Raw genomic sequence first — 27,282 nt, forward strand, 5'->3', positions numbered from 1 at the left:
CCTGACATGAGGATATCGCAGCATTTCCCAGAAGGAACGAAATAGTCTTTGCTCCAAACAAACACTGTGTCTGATTAGACATTTGCTAATCGGCTGCCATTCCCATTGTGCTTGGTGCCTGGCTTTTATTCCTACTTTTCCCATTCCTGCTTTTATTCCTACTTCCGTTTCTGGCTGTCCTGTCCTTTCTTCTTGGAGGGGTCCTCTGCCCAGGGTGTAAATACTTCGGTAGTGGTCAGAGCCTCTGCAGTTACCTCCTCTTCCCATCGTTTCGCTACAAAGTGGCTAACCCCTAAAGAGTTTTTTAAAAAAAAAACAACAACAACCAACCCTTAGTTTTCAGAAAGATGCTGTGTCTTGATTGATTGGATTTATCTGCCGCCCATTCCAATTGGACTCATATTTATCAGCCAAAAAGGAGGATGCTCCTTGAACTGAACTCAATACTTCGAGATTTCATGGAGGTTTTCTTGGCAAATTATTATTAGATTTTTTTTAAATCCTACCTTTATACTTCATCAATTTAAGCTAGCAAACCATAGTCCTCTTTATATTCAAGTTATGGCCACATACCTGATATTTCTGCAGTTTTTATTTTTCTCACAAGGACAACCCTGATAGGAGAGTTGGACTAAGAGAGAGAGATTGGCTTAAAATCACCCAGGTGGTTTTCATGCCTAAGGGAGGCCTAGAATTCACCATCCCATGGTTTCTAGGTCAGCGCCTTAATCCTTTTACCAATAACTTCCATTTGCCATTAACTTCTTTCAGAGAATTCTCATCAACTCCCCAGTTTAACGTAAGGTTCTGAGAGCTCTTGGTCTCCCATCCAAGTAGTAACAGTACAATCCAACTTGGCTTGTTTTCTTGAGATCAGCCAAACTCGGCTAAGGTGCTGATATCAACTGAAGGCCTTCATAGTTGGATTAATGTTATGGAAACACAAATAAAAAGGAATTGAATGGTTGCTACCCTTCAAGAGCTGTACTGCTTAATTTCTTGTGCCGTACTCAAAAGAGTACTGAAACCTGAAGAGGGCCAAGTTATGGGTACTCCAACACTGGAGGTTTTTAAAAAGAGATTGGGCAACCATTGTTTGAAATGGCATAGGGGGTCTCCTACTTGAGCAGTGGAGTTGGACTGAAAGAGTTCTCTTCCAACCCTGTTACTCTGCTTTTCATACCTGCCATGGCAGCTACCACAATAGATAACCATCCTGGGACCATTGACCAGGAGAGGAAGGTATTGGGCTCATCAGTTGCAAATCTCATGAAGTTGAACAGTCCAAGTCCTCCTATGCAGCCTAAAATGCAAAAAGGGATGGAGGTCAAAGGATGTGGTCTGTAAAAGGTGGACTCCAACGTGGTTAGTTTATCATCCGGTAGTCAGGTTTTTGAACTTTTTCAATTGTATGGCCACAATAATCATTCTTGCCAAAACTGGGCATCAAAAGGGGAAACCACAGGAGTGTAGCCTGGGATAAATGTTTGTAGTTCAACTTTTTGGCCAGCTAATACCATTTTCGGTTTTGGGTCTCCCACCAACACTCCATTATAATTATATGTTATAATTATAAATTATAAACATTATAATTATATGTCTTGCTGATACAGTTCTACAGAGGAATCATTGAGTGTCATCTGCACCTCTATAACTGTCTGGTTTGGTGCTGCAACCCAACAGGACCGACACAGACTTCAGAGGATAATCAGAACTGCAGAAAAAACAATTGCTGCCAACCTGCCTTCCATTGAGGACCTGTATACTGCACGAGTCAAAAAGAGGGCGGGGAAAATATTTACTGACCCCTCACATCCTGGACACAAATTGTTTCAACTCCTACCCTCAAAACGTCGCTACAGAGCACTGCACACTAAGACAACTAGACACAAGAACAGTTTTTTTCCGAACGCCATCACTCTACTAAACAAATAATTCCCTCAACACTGTCAGACTTTCTACTAAATCTGCACTTCTATTCTACTAGTTTTTCTCATCATTGCTTTCACCCATTTCCTCCCATGTTGACTGTATGACTGTAACTTGCTGCTTATATCCTAAGATTTTTATTAATATTGCTTCTTCATTGCTTATTTGACCCCTATGACAATCATTAAGTGTTGTACCATATGATTCTTGACAAATGTATACAGTATTTTATTTTATGTACGCTGAGAACATATGCACCAAGACAAATTCCTTGTGTGTCCAATCACACTTGGCCAATAAAAATTCTATTCTATTCTATTCTACTCTGTTTACAGTGTTTTCCCTTAACACTTGGGCACAAGCGGGGAGGTCATTTTCTTTCTTTCACACTTATTTTTTTCCCACTGCTTTTTTGAACAGCTGCAAATATCCACGATTTCTAATTGTTTGGCTCTGCTAAACCCAAACCAGACATCACCAATGTGATTGAGTGTTGCAGTGTAGCATACATGTTAGAGTAGGATTATTATATATATCTGGACCTCTAGCATAAAATGCTCTGCTTACCCTGATTCTATTATAGCCAGGATAGGACGGTATTAAATTAAGTCTGCATTTCTGGTGAATTTGCAACAGGAAGACAACTGACCATAAAAGGGTTCAATAAACATCTCGCTGATAAACAAGTATACATCACTCCATACGATCAAAGGGGGAAATTTACATTGCCTGAAGCAAAACAGGATGAGACTGTGATAAAAGACTTTGACCACGGTAAACAGGAGATTGGTTGTGATAAAGCAGGAGGCTTCAGAGAAATTAGGTGTGAGAAACATTTGCTCAAAGGAAATTATTCAAGGAAATTGGTTTGTGATATCTGGGGAAAGGAAGGACTCAAAGATATAACATGTTTGAAGTTATGTTATTGGATGTTTGTATATCACTTGACGTGTACATGTAATTATCCCCATTTGCATATGATCCCAAATAATACTGTGTCACATCACCCAGAGAGAAAATGTGTCCAAGTCTTCTTTCTAGGATTGGCGCTCGTGAGTGACCCCCTCTTGGCTGGGTTGCTCTAAGTCCCTCTGAAGACATTGTCCTCCTCAGGGACTTTGCAGCACCTCAATTGAAGATGTGACTTCAGCTTAGTGGGATCCATCTATGACTCTGTTGTACCACATTTGAAAGGATGGAATTGAGTCTTCAGGTTCTGGTTTTGTGCAGTACTGTCTTTCCTCCTTTGAGACTGGAGCTAGTTTAAGAGCAGTTCCATCTTTCTGCAACATTTGGGAAATGAAACCCAGTGCTTGCTGTTGTGTTTCTTACCTGAAAAGAAACTCAGAGTGATGGCTAAGTCAGAGTCAGAGAGCTTCTGCGACGTCTCGGTGGAAGCAAGCGAACGTGTGCCATAGATCACGGCACCATAGGAAGCTGCAGCAGAGATCAGCATTAAAATGATGGAGATTATAATATAGACTAGGAGAAAAAGAAAGAAAGAGGGAGCAAATTGTGAAAAGTCAATCTAGAACCGCCTTCTAGAATCGCCACAGGCAGCCTGCAGCTTTCAATCTGATTAACAGAATAGCAGAGTTGGGAGGAACCAGGAGGTCTTCTAGTCCAGCCCCCTGCTTAAGGAGACCCAATATTATTCCAGACAAATGGTTGTCTTTTCTTAAAAACCTGCAGTGACGGAGCACCCACAACCTTTGTTCCTTTATCTTATAACCTGAGCATCAGTTTACTTCCTGGTGCCTGCAGAAACAGTGCGGATTTCAAGCTCAAAGAGAAATCTTATTTGGAAGCTTTTAGGAAATACTGGATGATTCTTGCTGCTCTTTTGAAAGCTTCCCAGAAGAGACTATATATGGTGAAGACTTTCAATCCTGGGCCTAGAAAGTTGAGAACTAAGACGCCTTAAACAAGATCTAAGTATTGCCCACAAGATCATATGCTGCAACGTCCTGCCTGTCGGCGACTACTTCAGCTTCAACCACAACAACACAAGAGCACACAACAGATTTAAACTTAATATTAACCGCTCCAAACTTGACTGTAAAAAACATGACTTCAGTAACCGAGGTGTCGAAGCGTGGAACTCATTACCGGACTCTGTAGTGTCATCCCCAAACCCCCAACACTTTACCCTTAGATTATCTACGGTTGACCTCTCCAGATTCCTAAGAGGTCGGTAAGGGACGAGTACAAGTGCACTAGAGTGCCTTCCGTCCCCTGTCCTATTGCTCTCCTATATCTTCTATTCCTTTCTTCTATTCCTATATCTCTTCTTCTATTCTTTCATTGATATGTTCTATTACTTTATCTTCTTTTCTATTATTTCTTAGATATATATTTACTATGATTATCTCCTCTATAACCTTCATCATGTATTTTACTATGTGTATATAGATATATACCCACTAAAACCCTCATTGTGTATTGGACAAAATAAATGAATGAATAAATAAATAAACAAACAAACTGGAGGGGATCAGGTTCCCCCACAGGGCATGCTGATGATGAAATGTAGTTTGGCAAATCGTAATGCCGGAGCTGTGATTTGTGCATTTATTTCCGAGATCAGGAAGACATAAAGATGGGGGATTATGTCAGGATGTCCCTATATCTCTGTTGCTTGGAAGTAATCAGTTTGATGCTAACGCCTGTGGTTTAAAAATAGGGACCTACAAAACAGTCACGAGCGAAAGTTGCAGAATGAATTCAATTCAATTCAATTTATTGGATTTATATGCCGCCCCTCTCCGAAAACTCCTAATGCTTCCTTGAATGTAACAACCAGCAGATGGAGATAAAGTCTCGTGGAAAAGTAGGGAAGACTATAAATATTGTACGAACTGATTATCAGCAACGTTATGATTTTAAGGACAAACTTACTATATTTCTGGTTCATCTTTTCTAATAAAAATATTGGCGACCCCACCACCACCCACCCTGTTTATGCCACCAGCCAACCAAAGAGCTGATTGACATACGGTTACATATAGGTGTACAGTGTTCCCTCGGTTTTCGCGGGTTCGAACTTCGCGGATAGCCTACACCACGGTTTTTCAAAAAATATTAATTAAAAAATACTTCACGGATTTTTTTCTATACCACAGTTTTTCCCGCCCAATGACATCATGCATCATCGCCAAACTAATAATTTTTGCAACTAAATAACAATAATAATAATTATTGTTAATAAATAATTATGTTTATAAATATCAGAATCACCAAGTGCCTTATTCAATGGTGAGTACCAGTAATAATGGTGTGTAAATGGTTGTTAAGGGAATGGGAAATGGTAATTTAGGGGTTTAAAGTGTTAAGGGAAGGTTTGTGATACTGTCCATAGCCAAAAATTGTGTATTTACTTCCGCATCTCTACTTCGCGGAAATTCGACTTTCGCGGGCCGTCTCGGAACGCATCCCCTGCGGAAATTGAGGGAACACTGTATTCCTTAAAACAATTGCAAGATTGGCCCAGAGATTTAACAGATGGGCATGCGAGTGGCATTGTAGGTAGTAGTTGGCACCTTCTGCCTACCTGTTCAATAGGTCTATTTTGAAAACTCATGGTACCCATTGATGTTCTTCAGAGCTCATCCAAGGAAGAAAGAAATATGTCTTGTTTAGAAAATAAGGATGGGGCCATGCAATCAGATCACCTTCCATATTACGTCAGTGTTCTAGCTGTTTTCTTTATGAGAACCTGGCAGTCTTGGATATCCGTATTATAAATGCAGTGTGTCTAATGATAGAGGAACCAGAAACTGCAGACTATAAACATGGGGTGAAGGTTGGGGCAACTGTGCCTCTATATCCGAATCTGTCAACATGTTGAAAAAGCAGTGACTGCATAATTTTTTGTTTAAAAATTATTGTTCTGAGAAGGAGGAAACATGGATGATCTGTTTCCACTTCTGATATCATTGAACAAGGCAAGCATCTACCTTTAGCCCATGCTTCTCACAGCCATCTTTGACTGCTTCTAATTCCTGATTTTTACTGATATACTTATTTATTGTTATCCTTTGCCATCTTTTCTCTAAATCTACGGAGAGGGGCGGCATACAAATCCAATGAATGAATGAATGAATGAATGAATGTTGGTGAGTGTCCTTGGAGAGGGGACAAGTCTCATTATATCTCCAAAACAATAATTCTCAGAGTGGATTGGAAAAGATTGACTGAAGTTGCCCAGTAAACTCCATTGTTACAGAAAACATTAGCCTGGATTTCTCTGCTTCAGGTCCAACGATTTTACTGTTATTACAAGCAATCCTCAGTCTTCAATAATTCAATTAACAATCATTCAAAATGACAAGAGTATTGAAAAAGGTGGCTGTCATACAATTCCCACGGTCACATAGTCAAAATTTGGACACTTGGCAATTGACATATATTTATAACAGCTTCATTATTATTATTATTATTATTATTATTATTATTATTATTATTATTATTAATTGGATTTGTATGCCGCCCCTCTCCGGAGACTCGGGGCGGCTAACAACAGTGATAAAAAACAGCATGTAACAATCCAATACTAAACAACTAAAAAAACCCTTATTTATAAAACCAAACATACATACAAACATACAATGCGTAAATTGTAAGGCATAGGGGGAAAGAATATCTCAGTTCCCCCATGCCTGATGGCAGAGGCGAGTTTTAAGAAGTTTACGAAAGGCAAGGAGGGTGGGGACAATTCTAATCTCTGGGGGGAGTTGGTTCCAAAGGGCCAGGGCTGCCACAGAGAAGGCTCTTCCCCTGGGTCCCGCCAAACAACATTGTTTAGTTGATGGGACCCGGAGAAGGCCAACTCTGTGGGACCTAACTGGTCGCTGGGATTCGTGCAGCAGAAGGGGGTCCCTGAGATAATCTGGTCCGGTGCCATGAAGGGCTTTATAGGTCATAACCAACACTTTGAATTGTGACTGGAAACTGATCGGCAACCAATGCAGACTGCGGAGTGTTGGTGTAACATGGGCATATTTGGGAAAGCCCATGACTGCTCTCGCAGCTGCATTCTGCACGATCTGAAGTTTCCGAACACTCTTCAAAGGTAGCCCCATGTAGAGAGCATTACAGTAGTCGAGCCTCGAGGTGATGAGGGCATGAGTGACTGTGAGCAGTGACTCCCGGTCCAAATAGGGCCGCAACTGGTGCACCAGGCGAACCTGGGCAAACGCCCCCCTCGCCACAGCTGAAAGATGTTTCTCTAATGTGAGCTGTGGATCGAGGAGGACGCCCAAGTTGCAGACCCTCTCCGAGGGAGCCAATAATTTTCCCCCCCAGGGAGAGAGAGAATTGTCCTTGGGAGACAAAACCCACAGCCACTCCATCTTATCAAGGTTGAGCTTGAGTCTGTTGACACCCATCCAGACCCCAACCGCCTCCAGGCACCAGCACATCACTTCCACAGCTTTCATGCTGCCCACTGTCAACATTGTCAGACAAAGTAAACATACCGGTCTTTCCTTGTCTCCCACCATAGTCACAGTGAAGCCAAGCGCTACATATGCCTAGTCATATTTCCTCATCTTAGCTTTAAGGAGACTTATGTTTGTCTCATTTTCTCCATCTCTTTCTTTTCATCCCTGTCAAATATTTTTTCACAGTGGCTCTTAAGGGTTTGTTATATGCACTTCATATCTCTTACTGTGTGCTATTGCTTGGGGCAAACCCCCCCCCCCCTACTCCTTGCGGCAAAAGAAAACATGTTCTCCAGGACCCGTAACCCCCCTGGCATTACTCTGCACCCCCCCTCGGGGCGCCGCCCCACTATTTGAGAAACACTGCTCTAAGGCAAGCTGGCATCTCTGACTTTCCCATGGATGAGTGAAATAATAATGGCATACGGAGTAGTCCAGAGAGGAGAAAGGGGCAGAGGGAACACCATGAACAGGGCCTGCTCAAACAGTAGTGGCGCAACCGGACTTCTTTAGGTTCTGAAGGTTCTATTGTCCTTACATGGTATTTTTTTCAGAAGGGAACATTTCCCTAGCTGGCAGTCTGCCCATAATCCCCGGAAGACGAAGATGCCGTTGACGAATCTTTTGACCCAGTATTCCGTGCAGATGGCTTCCATCAGTAGACAAGCAGCTATGCAAGAGAAGATGATCCCACCCAGGCGGGCCCACTCATAGGACTTCAAGTTCTTGAACCACACAAGGACGGGCCACTTGGGAAGGGACTCCGTGTAGCGGTCCATTGTGAGAGATCAATGGGAGGATCAAGACCGGATGCGCTCTCTTCTGAATCTCAGGCGGTAGTTCCTTGTGGGTGAAGCGTATAGAACCCACATCTCTCCCCCCCCTCAAGAACAACTATGTCTTTTAGGTTACAAAGTTTTCACTCGGAACCACTCTTGAGAAAGGTACCGTAGTAAAGCAGGACAAGGTTTCCATGGTAACCCCAATGTTCTGGAAGTTCTGAAGAAGCTTGGTTGGCATGTTCCTTCCATTGGATGTATGCCCAGCATGGGCATCTATGGCTAATGGCTCCTTTGCTGGAGTGATATCCCCATTGCTCTGTGGCATTGTAAGCTTACACCTTTGGGATGTGCACGTAATATTCATTCATTCATTCATTCATTCATTCATTCATTCATTCGATTTTTATACCGCTCTTCTCCTTAGACTCAGGGCGGCTTACAACATGTTAGCAATAGCACTTTTTAACAGAGCCAGCCTATTGCCACCACAATCCGGGCCCTCATTTTTTTTAATAAGTTTTTTAATTAAATTTTATCACAACAAACAAACAAAAAACTTTAAAAAAAAGTGCCCAACACCAATAACCCCTCCACCATTTAGGGGGTTCAGTTATTTACAATAATTTTCAATTTCTTCCTTGGCTCCGGTTTACATTTCTTTACATACAAAGAGTGATTGGAGTTTATTTTTCACATTGTCGTCATATATTCTATGTAAAATATAATCTTTCACCTTATTCCATCGTGCCATCAGCTTCTCCAATTTATTTTCATCACAGTTAATTAATCTTGATTCCGTAATTTCAAAGTGAATGTGGTCCACCATGTACCGGTACCAATTTTGGATTGTACATTTATTGCTGTCCTTCCACCCTAATACCACTACTGCTTGTGCACTTTCCAAGGCTGCCCTCATTTTACTCACCTCGGAAGGATGGAAGGCTGAGTCAACCTTGAGCCGGTGGTGAGATCTGAACCGCTGACCTACAGATCTACAGTCCGCTTCAGTGGCCTGCAGTACAGCACTCTACCTGCTGCGCCGCCCCGGCTCTTAATATAAAGACCGCCTCTTTCCAGAAACCTCCCAGAGACCAATAAGTATACACAGAGTTGGCCTCCTACAGGTCCCGTTGACTAAGCAATGCAGGTTGGCGTGACCGTGGGGGAGGGCCTTCTCTGTGGCTGCCCCGGCTCTATGGAACAAACTACCCCCTGACATCTGTACTGCTCCCACCCTACTGGCCTTCTGTAAGGCCACGAAGACCTGGCTTTGCCTGGGAGGGCCATGAATTGTACATCTTTCATAGCCAAACTGTATCAATGGTGTGTATGCATGGGATTATGCCTCTTTTATAATAAATGGGTTTTATTATGGGGTTTATTTTTTAGATATTATAGTCAACGTCTTTTTATTGCTTTGTACCTTTTTAATGTTGTAATATTGTTTTGTAAGCCGCTCTGGGTCCTTCGGGATTGGATGGCACAGAAGTCGAATGAATAAATAAATAACTTATATGTATCAGTGTGGTATGTTTTCCCTATATGCGGTGCAGCTCTTATCTGATGGATCTGACGAATATTAGAAAAGATTAGAATCTGCGCAGAAATGACCAAACTAACTATGGAACTTAGAAATAACAAAGATTCTGTCTTTTATAATTGCTGGGACTCTTTTTACTGCTGGATAGAAAAAAAGGGGGGGGGAGAGAAGAAAATTTGATTAATTAACAATTGAGATTGTATACAAAAATAACAGTCTGGTGTTTATTCTATTTTTAGTAAAAGAATGAAATATGATATTTACCGAAACCAAACCTATCTATTTATAATTTTTCTGCTACTTCATACTCAACGTTATCTTTTATTTATGTACAATGTAATTATTTAACTATGCTATATCAGGATATTGAGAATATTCATAGCACAACTTACTATCATAGATCTGCCGTTCACCCGCCCAACCTTTTAAATGTATTTTCCGTTGTTATTGTACATTGTATATTGTCTATTGATGTTTATATGTTGTTATGTCTTTGTATATAGTCTTGTAAATAAAAAAAATAAAATAAAATAAATTGTACATCTTTCATAGCCAAACTGTATCAATGGTGTGTATGCATGGGATTATGCCTCTTTTATAATAAATGGGTTTTATTATGGGGTTTAGTTTATAGATATTATAGTCAACTTCTTTTTATTGCTTTGTACCTTTTTAATGTTGTAATATTGTTTTGTAAGCCGCTCTGGGTCCTTCGGGATTGGACGGCATAGAAGTGAAATAAATAAATAAATAACTTAAATGCATCAGTGTGCTATGTTTTCCCTATATGCGGTGCTGCTCTTATCTGATGGATTTGTTTGATCCCCCCAGGGGATACCATGGAAACCCACTAAAATGACCAAAAAACTCTGCAGCTCTAGATTAGCAGAAGAGAGAGTTGTTTCTTCTGCAGCACAATGCATTTTTGTGGAATTGCTTTATCACCTACAGACGGATTGCTGTATTAGCTGCATATACTTGCCCTGGTAATGATTGAATCAAAAGAGAAGCATCTGCTATTCCTACATTTATTCACAAAGAAATCTCGCACAATTCATTGTTGCTTATTTACTCCCATGGATTCAAAAGGAGAATTCTAAATCTCTAAAGGAAACTCTTACATCCTATTCACACTAATTTTTGCGGTGGGTTGTCCAATGGATAAAAATAAAAGGCAGAACGTGAAGAGGGGCATTATTTAATTTAAGATACCTGGACAATACCCCACTTATGCAGCCTGAACACGGTTATTGTAATCATCCATTAAAAAACAAGCACAAAGACCAGAATACATCGGAATGGAATAGTTTGCAAATGAAATGATTGGACACTTCTTGAAAAGTAAGTGAACAGAGGATGGCGATTCCAGAAGAAAAGAACCAGTGAAGTAATCCTGATTTTGAAACAATAAAAATGATTCACATGGTACAATGAGTAATGTTTCTCAATGGTAACAATTTTAAGAGTTCAATCCCCAGAATTCCCGAGAACAGAGGTCTTCAAACTTGGCAACTTCTAAGACTTGTGGACTTCAACTCCCAGAATTCTAGGAGTTGAAATCCATAAGTGTTAACGTTGCTGGATTTGGGGAGCCCTGCCCTAGAATATAGGCAGAGTTTCACCACCCTTCCTGTTGTGGTTAGCTCTGACCCAGCTCCTGCCCCAAGGACTGTGGATGTGGGGGAGACATCCACATGCTGCAGGCCTGTTTTGCCCCTGGTGGAATCTGATGATGAAGGCTCCTCTGACCAAGAAGACATGAGTGATAGGGAGGAGGAGAGTGTGGCAGACAGCTTAGAAGGAGATCAATTATCTAGCTCCTCCTTGGATTCAGAACAAGAGTTACTGATACAGCCACGCCTGCGGAGAGCGATGCCTAGGCAACAACAACTGAGAGATTATTATCAAAGAAAATGAGGCCACCTGTGGTTGGGTGGGGCTGTGGTAATTAGTGAGGCTGCTATAAAGAGCAGCCTGTGGGTTTGGCCATTGTGGAGGATTATCTGATTGTTGTGTTTCGTGGCTGCTTTACTGACTTTGACCTTTTGTGTGCTGATTTTCCCCCGCTTTGAAACTAAACCAGAGCAAAGTGTATTTCACTTTGTGAAAGAAGAGACTGTGAATTACCTCACAGCTGCAAGCTAAGTATCTCAGAACTGATAAGGGACTTGTACAAATTACCAGTTTGTTTGGAGACGAGTGCTCTTTGGTATACCAAAAGAGGGCTTGGTTTAAGTGACTTTTCATTATAAAGAACATTGTTTTGAATTTTCAAACGTGTGTGTGTCTGAAATTTGTACCTGTGAATTTTTGGGAGGAGTCTACCAGAGAGCCCGACAGAACAGACTTCAATTCCCAGCATTCCCTAGCCAGCATCTACATGTTGGAAGTCCATACATTTCAATGTGACTGAAGTCAGGAAACATTGCTACAGGTGATATTCAAAGCCTTACTTGGCAAGCCACCTAATTATCAAAATTATTCCTAGTTACTGAAATCTCTACAAAATACAAGATAATAGTTTTCGAAAGTGAGCAAAAAAAAAAAGTATAGCTGAGCAATGCTCTGGAGATGCATTGTTATAGGAGAAGCAGGGCAAGGCACCCTATTTATTGAGAGAAAGCTTCCATGCAATTGTGCTGTCTCTCTTGTTGACTTAGACGTTCATATTCTTTCATAGCTGGAAGATGGAGCGTTCAAGGAGGCAACGTGGTTGAAAATGCCTGAAAGGTGAGAAAACAAGAGCAAGTAAAGAAGATGCTCAAACCAACCTTTGATCACCGAGACATAATTGGTTTGGAAGGTTGTGTTGAGTTGCATGTGTACGTGTAAATATAATAACCTGCTATCTTATAAATGTATTGTTCTTTCCACTGAATGCAAAATAAGATTAAGGGACCGCCTTCTGCTGCACGAATCCCAGCGACCAGTTAGGTCCCACAGAGTGGGTCTTCTCCGGGTCCCGTCAACTAAACAATGCCGCTTGGCGGGACCCAGCGGAAGAGCCTTCTCTGTGGCGGCCCAGGCCCTCTGGAACGAACTCCCCCCAGAGATTAGAATTGCCCCCACACTCCTTGCCTTTCGTAAGCTACTTAAAACCCACCTCTGCCGCCAGGCATGGGGGAATTGAGATACTCTTTCCCCCTAGGTCTTTACAATTTTATGCATGGTATGTCTGTATGTATGTTTGGTTTTTATAATAACGGGTTTTTAATTGTTTTTAGTATTGGATTATTATTATATGCTGTCTTATTATTGCTGTTAGCCGACCCGAGTCTCCGGAGGGGGGCGGCATACAAGTCCAATGAATAATAATAATAATAATAATAATAATAATAATAATAATAATAATAATAATAATTTAGACTTATATACCGCTTCACAGCCCTTTATATAGCCCTCTCTAAGTGATTTACAGAGTCGGCATATTGCCCCCAACAATCGGGGTCCCCATTTTACAAACCTTGGAAGGATAGAAGGTTGTCAACCTTGAACCGGGTGAGATTTGAACTGCCAAATAGCAGGCAACCTGCAGTCCTACACTCTAACCACTATGCCACCTTTTTTCAAAGGGTTTTTTTTTTAAAATGGCAGGAAAATGCAATTCTTTTAAAGGGAAATGCTTCTGGTTTTATGTAAATGCCGTGGTATCTTGATTGCCTTTCTAAGGCAGGAATCCGTTGGGTTAATGCAAAAGGGACATTTCCTATGGGAGCTCAAGCCAACTAAATGTTTAAAAATATCCCCAGTTCCAGGGGTGGGTTCTGGATTATTTTGCTGCCTTCCATATTTCAAAACCAGCCTTCTCCACCCTCACCAAATTAGTAGAAAAATGGTCTTTTTTAGAAACTGGTCCCTAGTGTGAAAAGGTATTGCTATACAGGGTTTATTTTTTAAAATCTTTGCATTATTTTATGACTCTGAATATTTTTATATGGGAACCATCCAGAATTGCAGGAGGTTGGGCAGTATAAATAGCAAACCAGTGCTGCTCAAATGTGTCAGTTTTTAAGTTGTGCAGGCTTCAACAACCAGAATTCCCCACCTAGCATAGAAACATAGAAGACTGACGGCAGAAAAAGACCTCATGGTCCATCTAGTCTGCCCTTATACTATTTCCTGTATTTTATCTTAGGATGGATATATATTTATCCCAGGCATGTTTAAATTCAGTTACTGTGGATTTACCAACCACGTCTGCTGGAAGTTTGTTCCAAGGATCTACTACTCTTTCAGTCAAATAATATTTTCTCATGTTGCTTTTGATCTTTCCCCCAACTAACTTCAGATTGTGTCCCCTTGTTCTTGTGTTCACTTTCCTATTAAAAACACTTCCGTCCTGGACCTTTTTTAACCCTTTAACATATTTAAATGTTTCGATCATGTCCCCCCTTTTCCTTCTGTCCTCCAGACTATACAAATTTATTTATTTATTTATTTATTTATTTATTTCATTCATTCATTCATTCATTCATTCATTTATTTATTTATTAGATTTGTATGCTGCCCCTCTGCGCAAACTCTGGGCGGCTCACAACAAAACAAAACAATTCATGACAAATCTAATAAGTATAATTTAAAATATTTAAAAAACCCCATTTACTAAGCAAACATACATACAAACATACCATGCATAAATTGTATATGCCCGGGGGAGATGTCTCAGTTCCCCCATGCCTGACGACAAAGGTGGGTTTTAAGGAGCTTACGGAAGGCAAGGAGAGTAGGGGCAGTTCTAATCTCTGGGGGGAGCTGGTTCCAGAGAGTCGGGGCTGCCACAGAGAAGGCTCTTCCCCTGGGGCCCGCCAACCGACATTGTTTAGTTGACGGGACCCGGAGAAGGCCCACTCTTTGGGACCTAATCGGTCGCTGGGATTGAGTTCATTAAGTCTTTCCTGATACGTTTTATGCTTAAGACCTTCCACCATTCTTGTAGCCCGTCTTTGGACCCGTTCAATTTTGTCAATATCTTTTTGTAGATAGTGAGGTCTCCAGAACTGCACACAGTATTCCAAATGGGGTCTCACCAGCGCTCTATATAGCGGGATCATAATCTCCCTCTCAGCATGCTGAGAATGGAAGTTCACACATCTTAGTGGCCGCATTCGAGCAGAACTGGTCTACGGATTAAAGTGGTGGAGTTTTGGAAAACACTGCTGTAAACTCACCAGCCAAGAGAAACAAGGGGAAAGTGATCCATCCCGAGTAGAAAGACCATGCAAAGGAGACCTGGAGTTCGGGTGAGGTTTTCTCCTTCCATGTTTCAGCCGTGTACACAGCTAGGGCTATTAGAGTGAAGAGTCCTTTCAAAAAAGCAGAAAAGACGATCAGTGGTGGTTAACGCAACTCTGCTGGTTCACCAGTGCAGGGGTAGGCAAAGTTGGCTCTTCTATGACTTGTGGACTTCAATTCCCAGAATTCATTAGTCAATCATGTTAGCTCAGGAATTCTGGGAGTTGAAGTCCACATGTCATGAAAGAGCCAACTTTGCCTAACCCTGCACCAGTAAGGTTTTCATTCCCCCCCCTTTGGTTTGCACATACCGTATTTTTCAGAGTATAAGATGCACCTTTTTCCTCCCTAAAAAAGGCTGAAAATTTGGGTGCTTCTTATTACTTTGAATGTAGCTTTTTGGAAGCACATTGTTTTTGAACTTTCAAGTGTGTGTGTGTCTGAAATTTGTACCCTTGAACTTTCGGGAGACTCTTACCATAGAGCCCGGCAGAACAGGCAAGAAACCCTACATTACTTCAGACAGATGGTTATCCAACATCATGTTTAAAACTTCCAGGGTTGGAGCATTCACAACTTCTGGAGGCAAGCTGTTCCCCTGATTAATTGTTCTAAACAGTTTCCAGTGATTAATTTGTAAAACTAGTTTCACCTTTACCAGGTAGGGATCTCAAAGAAGATACAAATTGCTTCTGGCGGTTAATATATGGAGCCATGATATATGCTTGGTTACCCGAGGCTTCAACTATGCACTGATCATCTGAGGACACAGTTGAAACCTTATTAACAAAAACATTTGAACCTCCCCAGAATCCTCCCAAGGAGACGCTATCTTGCATTGCACCTACCAGCCACGTAGGCAGCCACGGAAGCAATCAAGGGCTTGGCTAGGATGCCACACAGGGAAGGCATGAAAGCAGCAATCAGGAAGAGGTGTAATGCCAGGGCTGCTAGAGAAGCCATAATCAGAAACACACGGGCAGCTATGATGTAGCCTGCAAGCAAAGTTATAGAGACAAAAGATTATGTCTATTTTCAATCCTTATTGCAGTAATATTTATTTATTTATTTATTTATTTATTTATTTGTTTGTTTGTTTGTTTGTTTGTTTGTTTATTTATTTATTTATTTATTTATTTATTTATTTATTTATTTATTTATTTATTTATTTATTTATTTATTTATTTATTTATTTATTTATAAGTACCTCTACTTACGAACTTAATTTGTTCTGTGGACAGGTTCTCAAGTAGGAAAGTTTGTAAGAAGAAGCAATTTTTTCCCATAGGAATCAATGTAAAAGTAAATAATGTGTGCGATTGGGGAAACCACAGGGAGGGTGTTTCCTCCCAGGAGATTCCTAGTGAGGCCTCACGGAGGCTTCTCCCCACCTTTTCCAGCCCCGTCTCCTCGCAGGTGATTCCTACAGAGGCCCCACAGAGGCTTCTCCCCACCTTTCCCGGACCTGCTTCCTCCCAGAAGATTCCTAGAGAGGCCCCACGGAGGCTTCTCGCTGCCTTTTCCGGTTACAGTTTCAGAGGCTCGGGTTTATAAGTGGAAAATGATTCTTGAGAAGAGGAAAAAAAATCTTGAACACCCAGTTCTTATCTAGAAAAGTTCGTAAGTGGAGGTGCACTTAGAAACACAAAATGAAGGCCTACCTGCCATAAATCTTACCAAAGGCATCCTTTACGGCAAAGCATTGGCTTTGGATTAATCCAGGGTTTATGCAGTATTGCCATAGTCCACTGTGGGACGTGCCAGCTGGAGCAAAAGATACTTTCCAATAGTCGGTGCTGAGCGCCATCAAAAGTAGGCTGATGCTCAAGGAGGCCATCAGAACGCTGAAGATACGGCAGCACAGCATCCTGATGCAAAGACAAAAGTGTTGCAAGAGTCACTTTGCTTGGTACCCAACTTTTAAAAGAAACCCGGGGCGGGTGGGGGGAGGGAGAAGATGAAATGGAGACAATTAATCCCCAGGGGACGAACATGGAAGAGCATTAGAAGACCTATATGGTGAATGTGTGTTTCATTATTGTTCTATTAGTGCAGAAGAGTAAGGTGAGGTCACTGGAATAGATGGGATTAAGAGAATTCTTGAAGGTTTTGCTTTCCCCTGGTGATACAGTGGTTATTTATCTATCTATCTATCTATCTATCTATCTATCTATCTATCTATCTATCTATCTATCTATCTATCTACCTATCTATCTATCTGTTCTGTCTGGGTCCCCCCAGACACCAACACCAACCAAAAAGAGTATCCAGACACACTGGTTAAAAGCAAAGGCAGTTTATATAATTCAAAGCAAACACAGGTAACAAAAACTGTTCTTACAGACAGGAACACTATGAAGCTTCACAGAGGTTTCACGAAGGCCAGGCAATAAAACAGGATTCTTGCTGGCAAAAACAACACTGGAGATAATAAAACCCATGCCTCCCCCAAGTCTTTCAGACTTCTAGGCCACAAACCAAGATCAGAGACGCCAAGAATCGAAGCAAGGTCACAGGACTCCCAGTTGATAACTCTCCACAAGACTGTAAGGGCGGGCCTGCCTTTTCAACCCTGCTGAGGAGAACCACACCCAAACCCAGCTGTTGCCAATTCAGGGATGGAAATACCTTTCTAATTGGCCCCTTCTTTGAGCTGCACGTCTCTGCCTCATGTCTACTATAGCCTGTGCGTCTTCATCCAATGAATCCAGGCTACTAGCTGGGGAGAGGCCCCCCCGGGGGTCTCAGGCTGCTCTCCCTCCTCCTCTTCCTGACGTTCCTCTCCCCCGTCTGCCTGGTCCTCCCCCTCCTGGTCACTGTCCTCCTCCTCTGGGCATGGATCCGGCAGAGCTCCAGCCGGTCCCTGAGGAGCCTCAGGCTGAATCACAACACTATCTATCTATCTATCTATCTATCTATCTATCTATCCATCCATCCATCCATCCATCCATCCATTTATTGGATTTATATGCCGCCCCTCTCCGAAGACTCGGGGCGGCTAACAGCAATCATAAAACAGCGTACAATAATAATCCAATACTAAAAATGATTAAAAACCCATTAATATAAAAAAAACCAAACATACATACAGACATACCATGCATAAAATTGTAAAGGCCTAGGGGGAAAGGGAATCTCAATTCCCCCATGCCTGGCGGCCGAGGTGGGTTTTAAGTAGCTTACGAAAGGCAAGGAGGGTGGGGGCAATTCTAATCTCTGGGGGGAGTTGGTTCCAGGGGGCCGGGGCCGCCACAGAGCAGGCTCTTCCCCTGGGTCCCGCCAAGCGGCATTGTTTAGTTGACGGGACCCGGAGAAGACCCACTCTGTGGTTAGAATGCAATATTGCGGGCAAACTCTGCCCACAGGCTGGACTTTGATCCTGACCAGCTCAAGGTTGACTCAGCCTTCCATCCTTCTGAGGTTGATAAAATATGGACCCAGATTGTTGGAAATGATATGCAATTGTGAACTGCCCAGAAAGTGCTGTAAAACACGATATAAGCCTTAAATGCTATTGTAATTATTGTTTGATTTTTAAGGACAAGTTCACACAACTTCTTATATTAGATCCAGAGGAAGTTGGCTATAACCCTCAGACAGTCCCAGGACCGGTTGCATCTAAATTCCTTCCTTGGTTAGACTAATTATCCAAACAGTTGGTTGGTAAACTTGCAAGATAGAAAAAAATAAAAGAAAACTCTATAAAGTCTGCAGAGAGTGGGGGCATATAAATGCGATAGATAGATAGATAGATAGATAGATAGATAGATAGATAGATAGATAGATAGATAGAAAGAAAGATAGATAGATAGATAGATAGATAGATAGAAAGATAGATAGATAGATAGATAGATAGATAGAAAGATAGATAGATAGATAGATAGATAGATAGATAGATAGATAGATAGATAGTAGGTAGGTAGGTATGTAGATGATAGAGCAAAAAATAAAAGCTAACCTTCTTCCAAAAGTAGCAGAAAAGGTTTGAGTAGTAAAACCTTTCAAATTCTGATTATCCTGGCATTATTTCTGATGACATCACTAGAATGTCGGGCAAGCTGACTCACTATTGTAAGAGAGGGAGAGAGAGGGGGAGAAAAAGAGAGGGAGGCAGGGAGAGAGAGAAATTATGCTTTTATCCCTCATCTGTATAGCTTGCATGGTGAAACAGAATTTTTAAAAAGAGACCATACTGCTGAAAAATCACTATTTCCCTTGCAAATCCAGAGGCTTGATTCAAAAAAATATGACTTCAGCAAATGAGTTGTTGAAGCGTGGAACTCATTACCAGACTCCGTAGTGTCATCCCCAAACCCCCAACACTTTACCCTTAGATTATCCACGGTTGACCTATCCAGATTCCTAAGAGGTCAGTAAGGGGCGAGTACAAGTGCACTAGAGTGCCTTCCGTCCCCTGTCCTATTGCTCTCCTATATCTCCTATACCTTTCTTCTATTGCTATATCTCTTCTTCTATTCTTTCATTGATATGTTCTATTACTATATCTTCTTTTCTATTCTTTCATAGATATATTTTACTATCATTAGGCTGAAGTTGTAAGCTTCGTGCTGCTGTAGATATAGTTTGCTTGCAAACTAAGTTGCAAACAAACTATATTTACAGCAGCACGAAGCTTACAACTTCAGCCTGATATATAGTTTGTTTGCAAACTAAGTTGCAAACAAACTATATTTACAGCAGCACGAAGCTTACAACTTCAGCCTGATATATAGTTTGTTTGCAAACTAAGTTGCAAACAAACTATATTTACAGCAGCACGAAGCTTACAACTCCAGCCTGATGATGGTGAATGTGATTTCACCGAAACGTCGCACAGACACTCAAAATATTACACGGGGCAAAACCCGAACTCAGAACAATCTACATACATATACCCGTGAAAATCTACGAAAACAAACAAATATATATATATATATATATATATATATATATATATATATATATATATATATATATATATTTATTTGCTAGCTGATGAGGCCAAAATAAGGCCGAAATAGATCTATCCTAGTCTCCCTTAATTTTCAAATTCAGCTTAAACATGTGACATATATATATATATATATACACACACACACACACTAAAACCCTCATTGTGTATTGGACAAAATAAATAAATAAATAAAAATAAACAAATAAATATATAACCACCCTGAATTTGAAGATGGCATGAAATGGGAATGAGTAGAAAATTCAAGCAGTATAAAGCTGATTGTCATTTTTCTTCCATCTCTGTGCCATGCTACAGTATCACTTTTGCCTTCCCTGGATGCCCTGTTGTGTTTCTTCCAGATAGGACATGAATAAGATCTTTGGAAACAATCATTTCCCTCTTCATTTATAACCAGAATAAAAGAGTTGGATGGGACCTTTGGAGGATTTCTCATCATAGAAGTTAATATATGTTGCAATCACAATTCCTCTTTTCTTTCACAGTACGGTGTTTGAGACAACAATTAGACATTAGAATTCACTTCCCCAGGGAGCATCTTATAGAACTGCCACCAAGGTGCCACTTTTCAGGAGTGGGTTTTTAAAAAGATCTGCAGCAGAGCAATGCGTAAATGCAACCACATTCTCACTTCAAAAGCTGGTGAGATATGAGTTGAATCTAGTGGTTACCTGCAGCTTTTTGCACAGTCAACCATGGACTTCACTTCAAGCCACTTCCTGCACCCTTTATACTCATTTGAATGACTCAGTGACCTCAGCAAAAACTCAGAGGGGGGAATGGGTGGGTTTAGAAACAGTGGTCCCCAAAGTGGGGGATCAATTTGATTTCTAATGGGAGGAACTGGAAACTTGTTTAAACCAAATAAATGGCCTTTTAAACTACCTCCGTGTGAGTAGGAGTTCACTTTTTGAATAGTAAGAATTATATGTCACTGGGGGAGGGGGGGTCATCGTGATTTTAGAGGTGCTTAGGTGGGGAGTGGCCAAAAAAAGTTGGGGAACCACTGGTTTACAAGAAGGGGAGGGATGGTCTTTCGTCCAAAACCCCATGTTATTTTTTAAAAGACATGTAAAGATCTATAGTAGGGTTTCTTAAACTCCTACCCTCAAAATGTCGCTACAGAGCACTGCACACCAAGACAACTAGACACAAGAACAGTTTTTTCCCCCGAATGCCATCACTGTGCTAAACAAATAATTCCCTCAACACTGTCAAACTATTTACTAAGCCTGCACTACTATTACTACTGGGTTTTTTTCCTCATCATTCCTATCACCCATCTTCTCCCACTTATGACTATATGACTGTAACTTGTTGCTTGTATCCTTAAGTTTATTTATTAATATTGTTTCTTCATTGCTTATTTCACCCTTATGACAATCGTTAAGTGTTGTACCTCATGATTCTTGACAAATGTATATTTTCCAAGGGGACACAATCTGAAGTTAGTTGAGGGAAAGATCAAAAACAACATGAGGAAATATTATTTCACTGAAAGAGTAGTAGATCCTTGGAACAAACTTCCAGCAGACGTGGTTGGTAAATCCACAGTAACTGAATTTAAACATGCCTGGGATAAACATATATCCATCCTAAGATAAAATACAGGAAATAGTATAAGGGCAGACTAGATGGATCATGAGGTCTTTTTCTGCCGTCAGTCTTCTATAATGTTTCTACTATAATGTTTCTATGTTTCTATGTTTCTTTTATGTACACAAATTCCTTGTGCGTCCAATCACACTTGGCCAATGAAGAACTCTATTCTATTCTATTCTACTCTACTCTACTCTACTCTATCCTGTTCTTTGGGTTCTCCTTAACTTTGGAAATGGGAGAAATCATCTTGCTTCAGATTTTAATTATTTCAGCTCAATTTTTCTCTGCAATTTGAGCCAAGGAAGTGGACCAATAAACTGGATGTGATCCCTGGCATGAGCTTAAAAACTGCTTTAAAACTTCCAGTGTTGGGGCATTCACAACTTCTGGAGGCAAGCCGTTCCACTGATCAACCATTCTGGCTGTCAAGAAATTTCTCCTTAGTTCTAAGTTGCTTTTCTCCTTGTTTAGTTTCCACCCATTGTTTCTTGTTCTACCCTCAGGTGCTTTGGAGAATAGGTTGACTCCCTCTTCCTTGTGGCAACCCTTGAGATATTGGAACACTGCTATCATGTCTCCCCTGGTCCTTCTTTTCATTCAACTAGCCATGCCCAGTTCCTGCAACTGTCCTTCATATGTTTTAGCCTCCAGTCCCCTAATCCTCTTTGTTGCTCTTCTCTGCACTCTGTGGCAACTCCTGAAATATTGGAACACTGCTATCATGTCTCCCCTGGTTCTTCTTTTCATTAAATTAGCCATGCCCAGTTCCTGCAACTGTCCTTCATATGTTTTAGCCTCCAGTCCCCTGATCATCTTTGTCGCTCTTCTCTGCACTTTTTCTAGAGTCTCAACATCCTTTTTGCATCCTGGCGACCAAAACTAAATGCAAATATTCCAAGTGTGGCCTTACCAAGGCCTTATAAAGTGATATTAACACTTCACGTGATCTTGATTCTATCCCTCTGTTAATGCAGCCTAGAACTGTGTTGGCTTTTTCGGCAGCTGCTGCACACAACTGGCTCATATTTAAACGGTTCTCCACTAGGACTCCAAGATCCCTTTCACAGTTACTACTGTTGAGCAAGGTACCACATATACTGTACCTGTCTATTTTGTTCTTCTTGGGAACGATAGAAACTGTATCTTTAGCCATCTTTAGCTGAAAATGCTAACTCAAAGAATCCCCAAAGAAAAGTTTGACTTCCTCATTTGTAAGGAATTTAAATGAAGACTCAAATAGGAGTTTGGTTTTGTAGGGCTTGTTCCTAGGATCACCACAACAGCCGTTAGGGGCCAAAATAAGCTGTTTCCAAGGGGAAACCCACCCTTCAAAAATATAAACCCGCTGAAAAGGATCTTGTGTGCTGCAAAACTAGAATATTCATTCTTCTTAGAGCTGCAGTATTATGGAAGAGAGAGGTTTCTCCTGACTGTTACTTATTATTATTATTATTATTATTATTATTATTATTATTATTATTATTATTATTATTATTATTATACATTTGTATGCCGCCCCTCTCCGTAGACTCGGGGCGGCTTACAGCCATGATAAAAACAATATATAATGACAAATCTAATAGTTAGAATCTAAAATAACAATAATACAATTAAAAAGTCTAAAAAACAAGAAACCCCAATATATGAAAACATGCATACAGTCATATCATACACAAAAAACTACATAGGCAGGGGGAGATGTTTCACTTCCCCCCACGCTTGACAACAGAGGTGGGTTTTAAGGAGTTTACGAAAGGCAAGGAGGGTGGGGGCAGTTCTAATCTCTGGAGGGAGCTGATTCCAGAGGGTCGGAGCTGCCACAGAGAACGCTCTTCCCCTGGGTCCCGACAAATGACATTGTTTAGTCGACGGGACCCGGAGGAGACCAATTCTGTGGGACCTAACCGGTCGCTGGGATTCGTGCGGTAGAAGGCGGTCTCGTAGATACCCTGGTCCAGTGTCATGAAGGGCTTTATAGGTGATGACCAACACTTTGAATTGTGACTGGAAACTGATTGGCAACCAATGCAGACTGCGGAGTGTTGGAGTAACATGGACATATTTGGGAAATCCCAACTTGTCCTCTGCAGTTGAATGGAGTTCAGCAGAAGCATTTATCTATCTATCTATCTATCTATCTATCTATCTATCTATCTATCTATCTATCTATCTATCTATCTATCTATCTTATCTATTTATTTATTTATTTTGTCCAATACACAATGAGGGTTTTAGTGGGTATATAACGATATACACATAGTAAAATACATGATGAAGGTTATAGAGGAGATACTCATAGTAAAATATATCTAAGAAATAATAGAAAAGAAGATAAAGTAATAGAACATATCAATGAAAGAATAGAAGAAGAAATATAGGAATAGAAGAAAGGTATTGTCAGTCATTTCCGAAGGATGCTTTTAACTTTCAGATTATTCCCTTGTTCTCAAGTTTTCTTTCTTTCTTTTTTTCTGGGCCACTCTGAGTAAAATGAGAGGAAATCAGGAGTATTTCCATCCTTACCTGAATCTTCTTCCTGGAACGATGATGATCTGAAGAACCTGAAGGAGAATAAGGGCTGGAGGGAGAAAGTTTGGAAAGAGGACCTTCCAAATGCTGTAGGTGTAAAGAGCTAACTGAGATAACGTCCTGCCTGGAAGCTTTAATGTCTCAACGGTATTAAAGCTCACTTCTATCTTTTAAAAAAATCTTCGCCCACCCACTTCCTTTTCCCCCGTTCACACTTCTGTTCGGGTCTGGTTCTCTTCTTCACACTTAGTTTCTGAGTGAATGATGTGGTCGCGGCTGCACTTATTCTCACTCCCATCTCGCTTTTGCCTTTTGAGGCCGTGGCCAACATGAAGTCAGGAGCAACTTGGCTACTTGTTTTTCCTCAAGATCAAGGTTTCTCAACTTTAGCAACTTGAAGATGAGTGGATTTCAACTCCCAGAATTTGATAGATAATAGACAGACAGATGATAGATGATACATTAAAAGATAGATAGACAGACAGACAGACAGACAGACAGACAGATAGATACTGTAGACCAGCGGTCCCCAAACTATGGCCCGCGGGCCACAGGCGGCCCGCTGAGGCCATTTATCCGGCCCGCGGGTGAGTGACACAACACAGTGTTCCATCTAATTTTTTATGAATAAAATGCGGTATTTTGTTAGTAACTAATATCAATCATCAAAAAAGTTGCAAAAGGTTTTTTTTTCTAATTTTGTCATCCAGTTACATTCATTTTCTTTTAATTAAATTCCCTCCTTAACGTTCCTTCAAAAAGTACACCAATTATATTTTTAACTTATTAACCATTATGCCAAAGTGCTTCCTTCTTTCTTTATACATTTTTCTATAAACCAAGAAAACCTACAATCAGATGTTAACAAAAAATAAATAAAAACAAAACATAAACATATATGAATTTCAGACTTCTTCCCCCCCTCTAAATAGTACATTCCCATTTTGTTTTTTAACTTTAAAATAAGGTATGTGCAGTGTGCATAGGGATTTGTTCATAGTTTTTTTTTAATAGTCTGGCCCTCCAACAGTCCGAGGGATAGTGAACTGGCCCCCTGTTTAAAACGTTTGGGGACCCCTGCTGTAGATAGATGATTGATAGATAGATAGATAGATAGATAGATAGATAGATAGATAGATAGATAGATGGATGGATGGATGGATGGATGGATGGATGGATGGATGGATGGATGGTTGGTTGGTTGGTTGGTTGGGTGGATGGATGGATGGATGGGAGAGATAGATAGATAGATAGATAGATAGATAGATAGATAGATAGATAGATAGACAGACAGACAGACAGACAGACAGACAGACAGACAGACAGACAGACAGACAGACAGACAGACAGATTAATAGCTAACTAGCTGGATATGTAGGTAGTTAGGTAGGTAGTTAGGTAGGTAGGCAGGCAGGCAGACAGCCAGGCAGGCAGACAGACAGATGATAGATGATAGATTAATAGCTAGCTAGCTGGATAGGTAGTTAGGTAGGTAGGTAGGTAGGTAGGCAGGCAGGCAAGCAGACAGACAGAAAGACAGATAGACAGATAGACAGATAGACAGATAGACAGATGAGATAGACAGATGAGATAGACAGATGAGATAGACAGATAGATAGATAGATAGATAGATAGATAGATAGATAGATAGATAGAGTGATAGAGTGATATATCGATGGATGGATGGATGGATGTATTGATGGATGGATGGGATAGATACGGTTAATAGATATGATAGATACGATAGACAGACAGACGCAATTTGGAAATACATGTTTTATATTGGGAATACAGAATATTGACTACAAGCAATTCAACATAGGTTTGATAATAAACAGGAATATTCAAATATTTAATAAACAGGAAATCCCAATCACACATAAACACACACACACTTCAGGCAGTCTATTTTGCAATTTCCGAATCTCGGGGGATTTCTTTGAAGCGATCCCCCTCAGGCCCTTGAGAGCTGCACTATGCTTTCCCTCTCTCCCTCCTCCCAAAACAGAGACTCGGAGGTGCTGGAGGTCCACATGGAGGAGGTGACAGACTCTCTGCTTTCTTTGTCGGACAAAACAGTTCCATGCATCAACATATGTTGGTGGGCCACAAGCCCTAGAAAACCTGCAGGTGGATATAAAAAAATATTTTATTTTAATATTTTTACTGGATTTTTTGAAACAAAAACAAACACATACAAAAAACAGACACATCATACAATACATACAAGCAGTTTATGGAAACTTGTGCATTTTGAATTAATGTTGTTTTTACAGGGCCTTTTCTGCATTGTCCTCTTTTATTTTGTTTGTCTTTTTCATTTCTGTTTTTTTCTCCATCCAATTGTATAATTTTCCCCATATGGTATAATAGTCATTTCCCTGTTTATTTTGCAATTCCATTGTCATTTTACTCATTTTTGTGCATTCTAGTATCTTCCAGATTATTATTTGTTCTGTTGGTATATTTTCTTTTTTCCAATTTTGTGCAAAGCTCAATCTTGCCGCTTTAAGTATATGAATTATAAGATATAAATTATGTTTACAAGTTAGTCCATCAGCTCGCTTGGTGTTGTGATTCAGTCTGAGGCTCCTCAGGGAACGGCTGGAACTCTGCCGGCTCCATGCTCAGAGGGGGAGGGGGAGGAACAGGAGGAGGACCAGGCAGACGGGGAAGAGGAATGTCAGGACGAGGAGGAGGGAGAACAGCCTGAGACCCCCGGGGGGGAGCTCTCCCCAGCGAGTAGCCTGGAATCATTAGATGAGAACGCACAAGCCATCATAGATATGAGGCAGAGAAGGGCAGCACAACGAAGGGGACAATTAGCCAGGTATTTCCATCCCTAATAGGCAACAGCTGGGTTTGGGTGTGGTTCTCCTCAGAAAGGTTGAAAAGGCAGGCCCGCCCTTCCTGTATTGTGGAGAGTTATCTTTTGGGAGTCCTGTGACCTTGCTTCGATCCTTGGCGTCTCTGATTCTGGATTGTGGCCTCGAAGGCTGAAAACTTGGGGGAGGCGTGGGTGTTATTATTTACAGTGGTGTGTGTGCCAGCAAGAAGCCTGTTGTATTGTCTGGCCGTCGTGACTCTTCTGTGAAGCTTCATAGCATTCCAGTTTGTAAGAACAGTTTTTGTTATCTGTGTTTGTTTTCAAAGATATAAAATGACTTTGCTTTTTATCAGCGTGTCTGGCTACTCTTTTTAGTTGGTGTTGGCATCTGGGGGAACCCAGACAGAACACTTAGTGACCACTCAAAG

At 40.9% G+C, this 27,282-nt stretch overlaps 2 protein-coding genes across 2 annotated transcripts; both read right to left on the reverse strand.

The window, feature by feature from the left end:
• Positions 1–975: 975 nt before the first annotated feature.
• Positions 976–8,149, reverse strand: LOC139174335 (claudin domain-containing protein 2-like). The gene is made up of 4 exons (XM_070764631.1): positions 7,909–8,149; positions 3,262–3,366; positions 1,184–1,303; positions 976–1,028 (listed from the first exon to the last, which is right to left on the reverse strand). Exons 1-4 carry the CDS (start codon positions 8,147–8,149, stop codon positions 976–978), a joined length of 519 nt encoding a protein of 172 aa, XP_070620732.1.
• A 2,726-nt stretch (positions 8,150–10,875) lies between these two features.
• On the reverse strand, positions 10,876–24,167 carry LOC139173972 (protein NKG7-like). The gene is made up of 5 exons (XM_070763948.1): positions 24,022–24,167; positions 16,602–16,792; positions 15,773–15,919; positions 14,861–14,995; positions 10,876–12,415 (listed from the first exon to the last, which is right to left on the reverse strand). The coding sequence occupies exons 2-5, from the start codon at positions 16,789–16,791 to the stop codon at positions 12,357–12,359; spliced, it is 531 nt and encodes a 176-aa protein (XP_070620049.1). The 5' UTR covers position 16,792; positions 24,022–24,167; the 3' UTR covers positions 10,876–12,356.
• Positions 24,168–27,282: the final 3,115 nt, after the last annotated feature.

This window comes from Erythrolamprus reginae, chromosome 11 (assembly GCF_031021105.1).
Source record: "Erythrolamprus reginae isolate rEryReg1 chromosome 11, rEryReg1.hap1, whole genome shotgun sequence".
NCBI classification, from domain to species: domain Eukaryota; kingdom Metazoa; phylum Chordata; class Lepidosauria; order Squamata; family Dipsadidae; genus Erythrolamprus; species Erythrolamprus reginae.

Coding starts and splice junctions, on each gene's coding strand:
- LOC139174335 (XM_070764631.1), bottom strand. CDS start 8,149: ATGGACCGCTACACGGAGTCCCTTCCCAAGTGGCCCGTCCTTGTGTGG. Junction 3,367..7,908: donor CCTTCTGAAAAAAATACCAT/GTAAGGACAATA, acceptor TCTCTGCTGCAG/CTTCCTATGGTGCCGTGATC. Junction 1,029..1,183: donor TGTGGTAGCTGCCATGGCAG/GTATGAAAAGCA, acceptor GGCCCTCTTCAG/GTTTCAGTACTCTTTTGAGT.
- LOC139173972 (XM_070763948.1), bottom strand. CDS start 16,791: ATGCTGTGCTGCCGTATCTTCAGCGTTCTGATGGCCTCCTTGAGCATC. Junction 15,920..16,601: donor TGCCGTAAAGGATGCCTTTG/GTAAGATTTATG, acceptor CTTTGCTTGCAG/GCTACATCATAGCTGCCCGT. Junction 14,996..15,772: donor CGTGGCTGCCTACGTGGCTG/GTAGGTGCAATG, acceptor CTTTTTTGAAAG/GACTCTTCACTCTAATAGCC.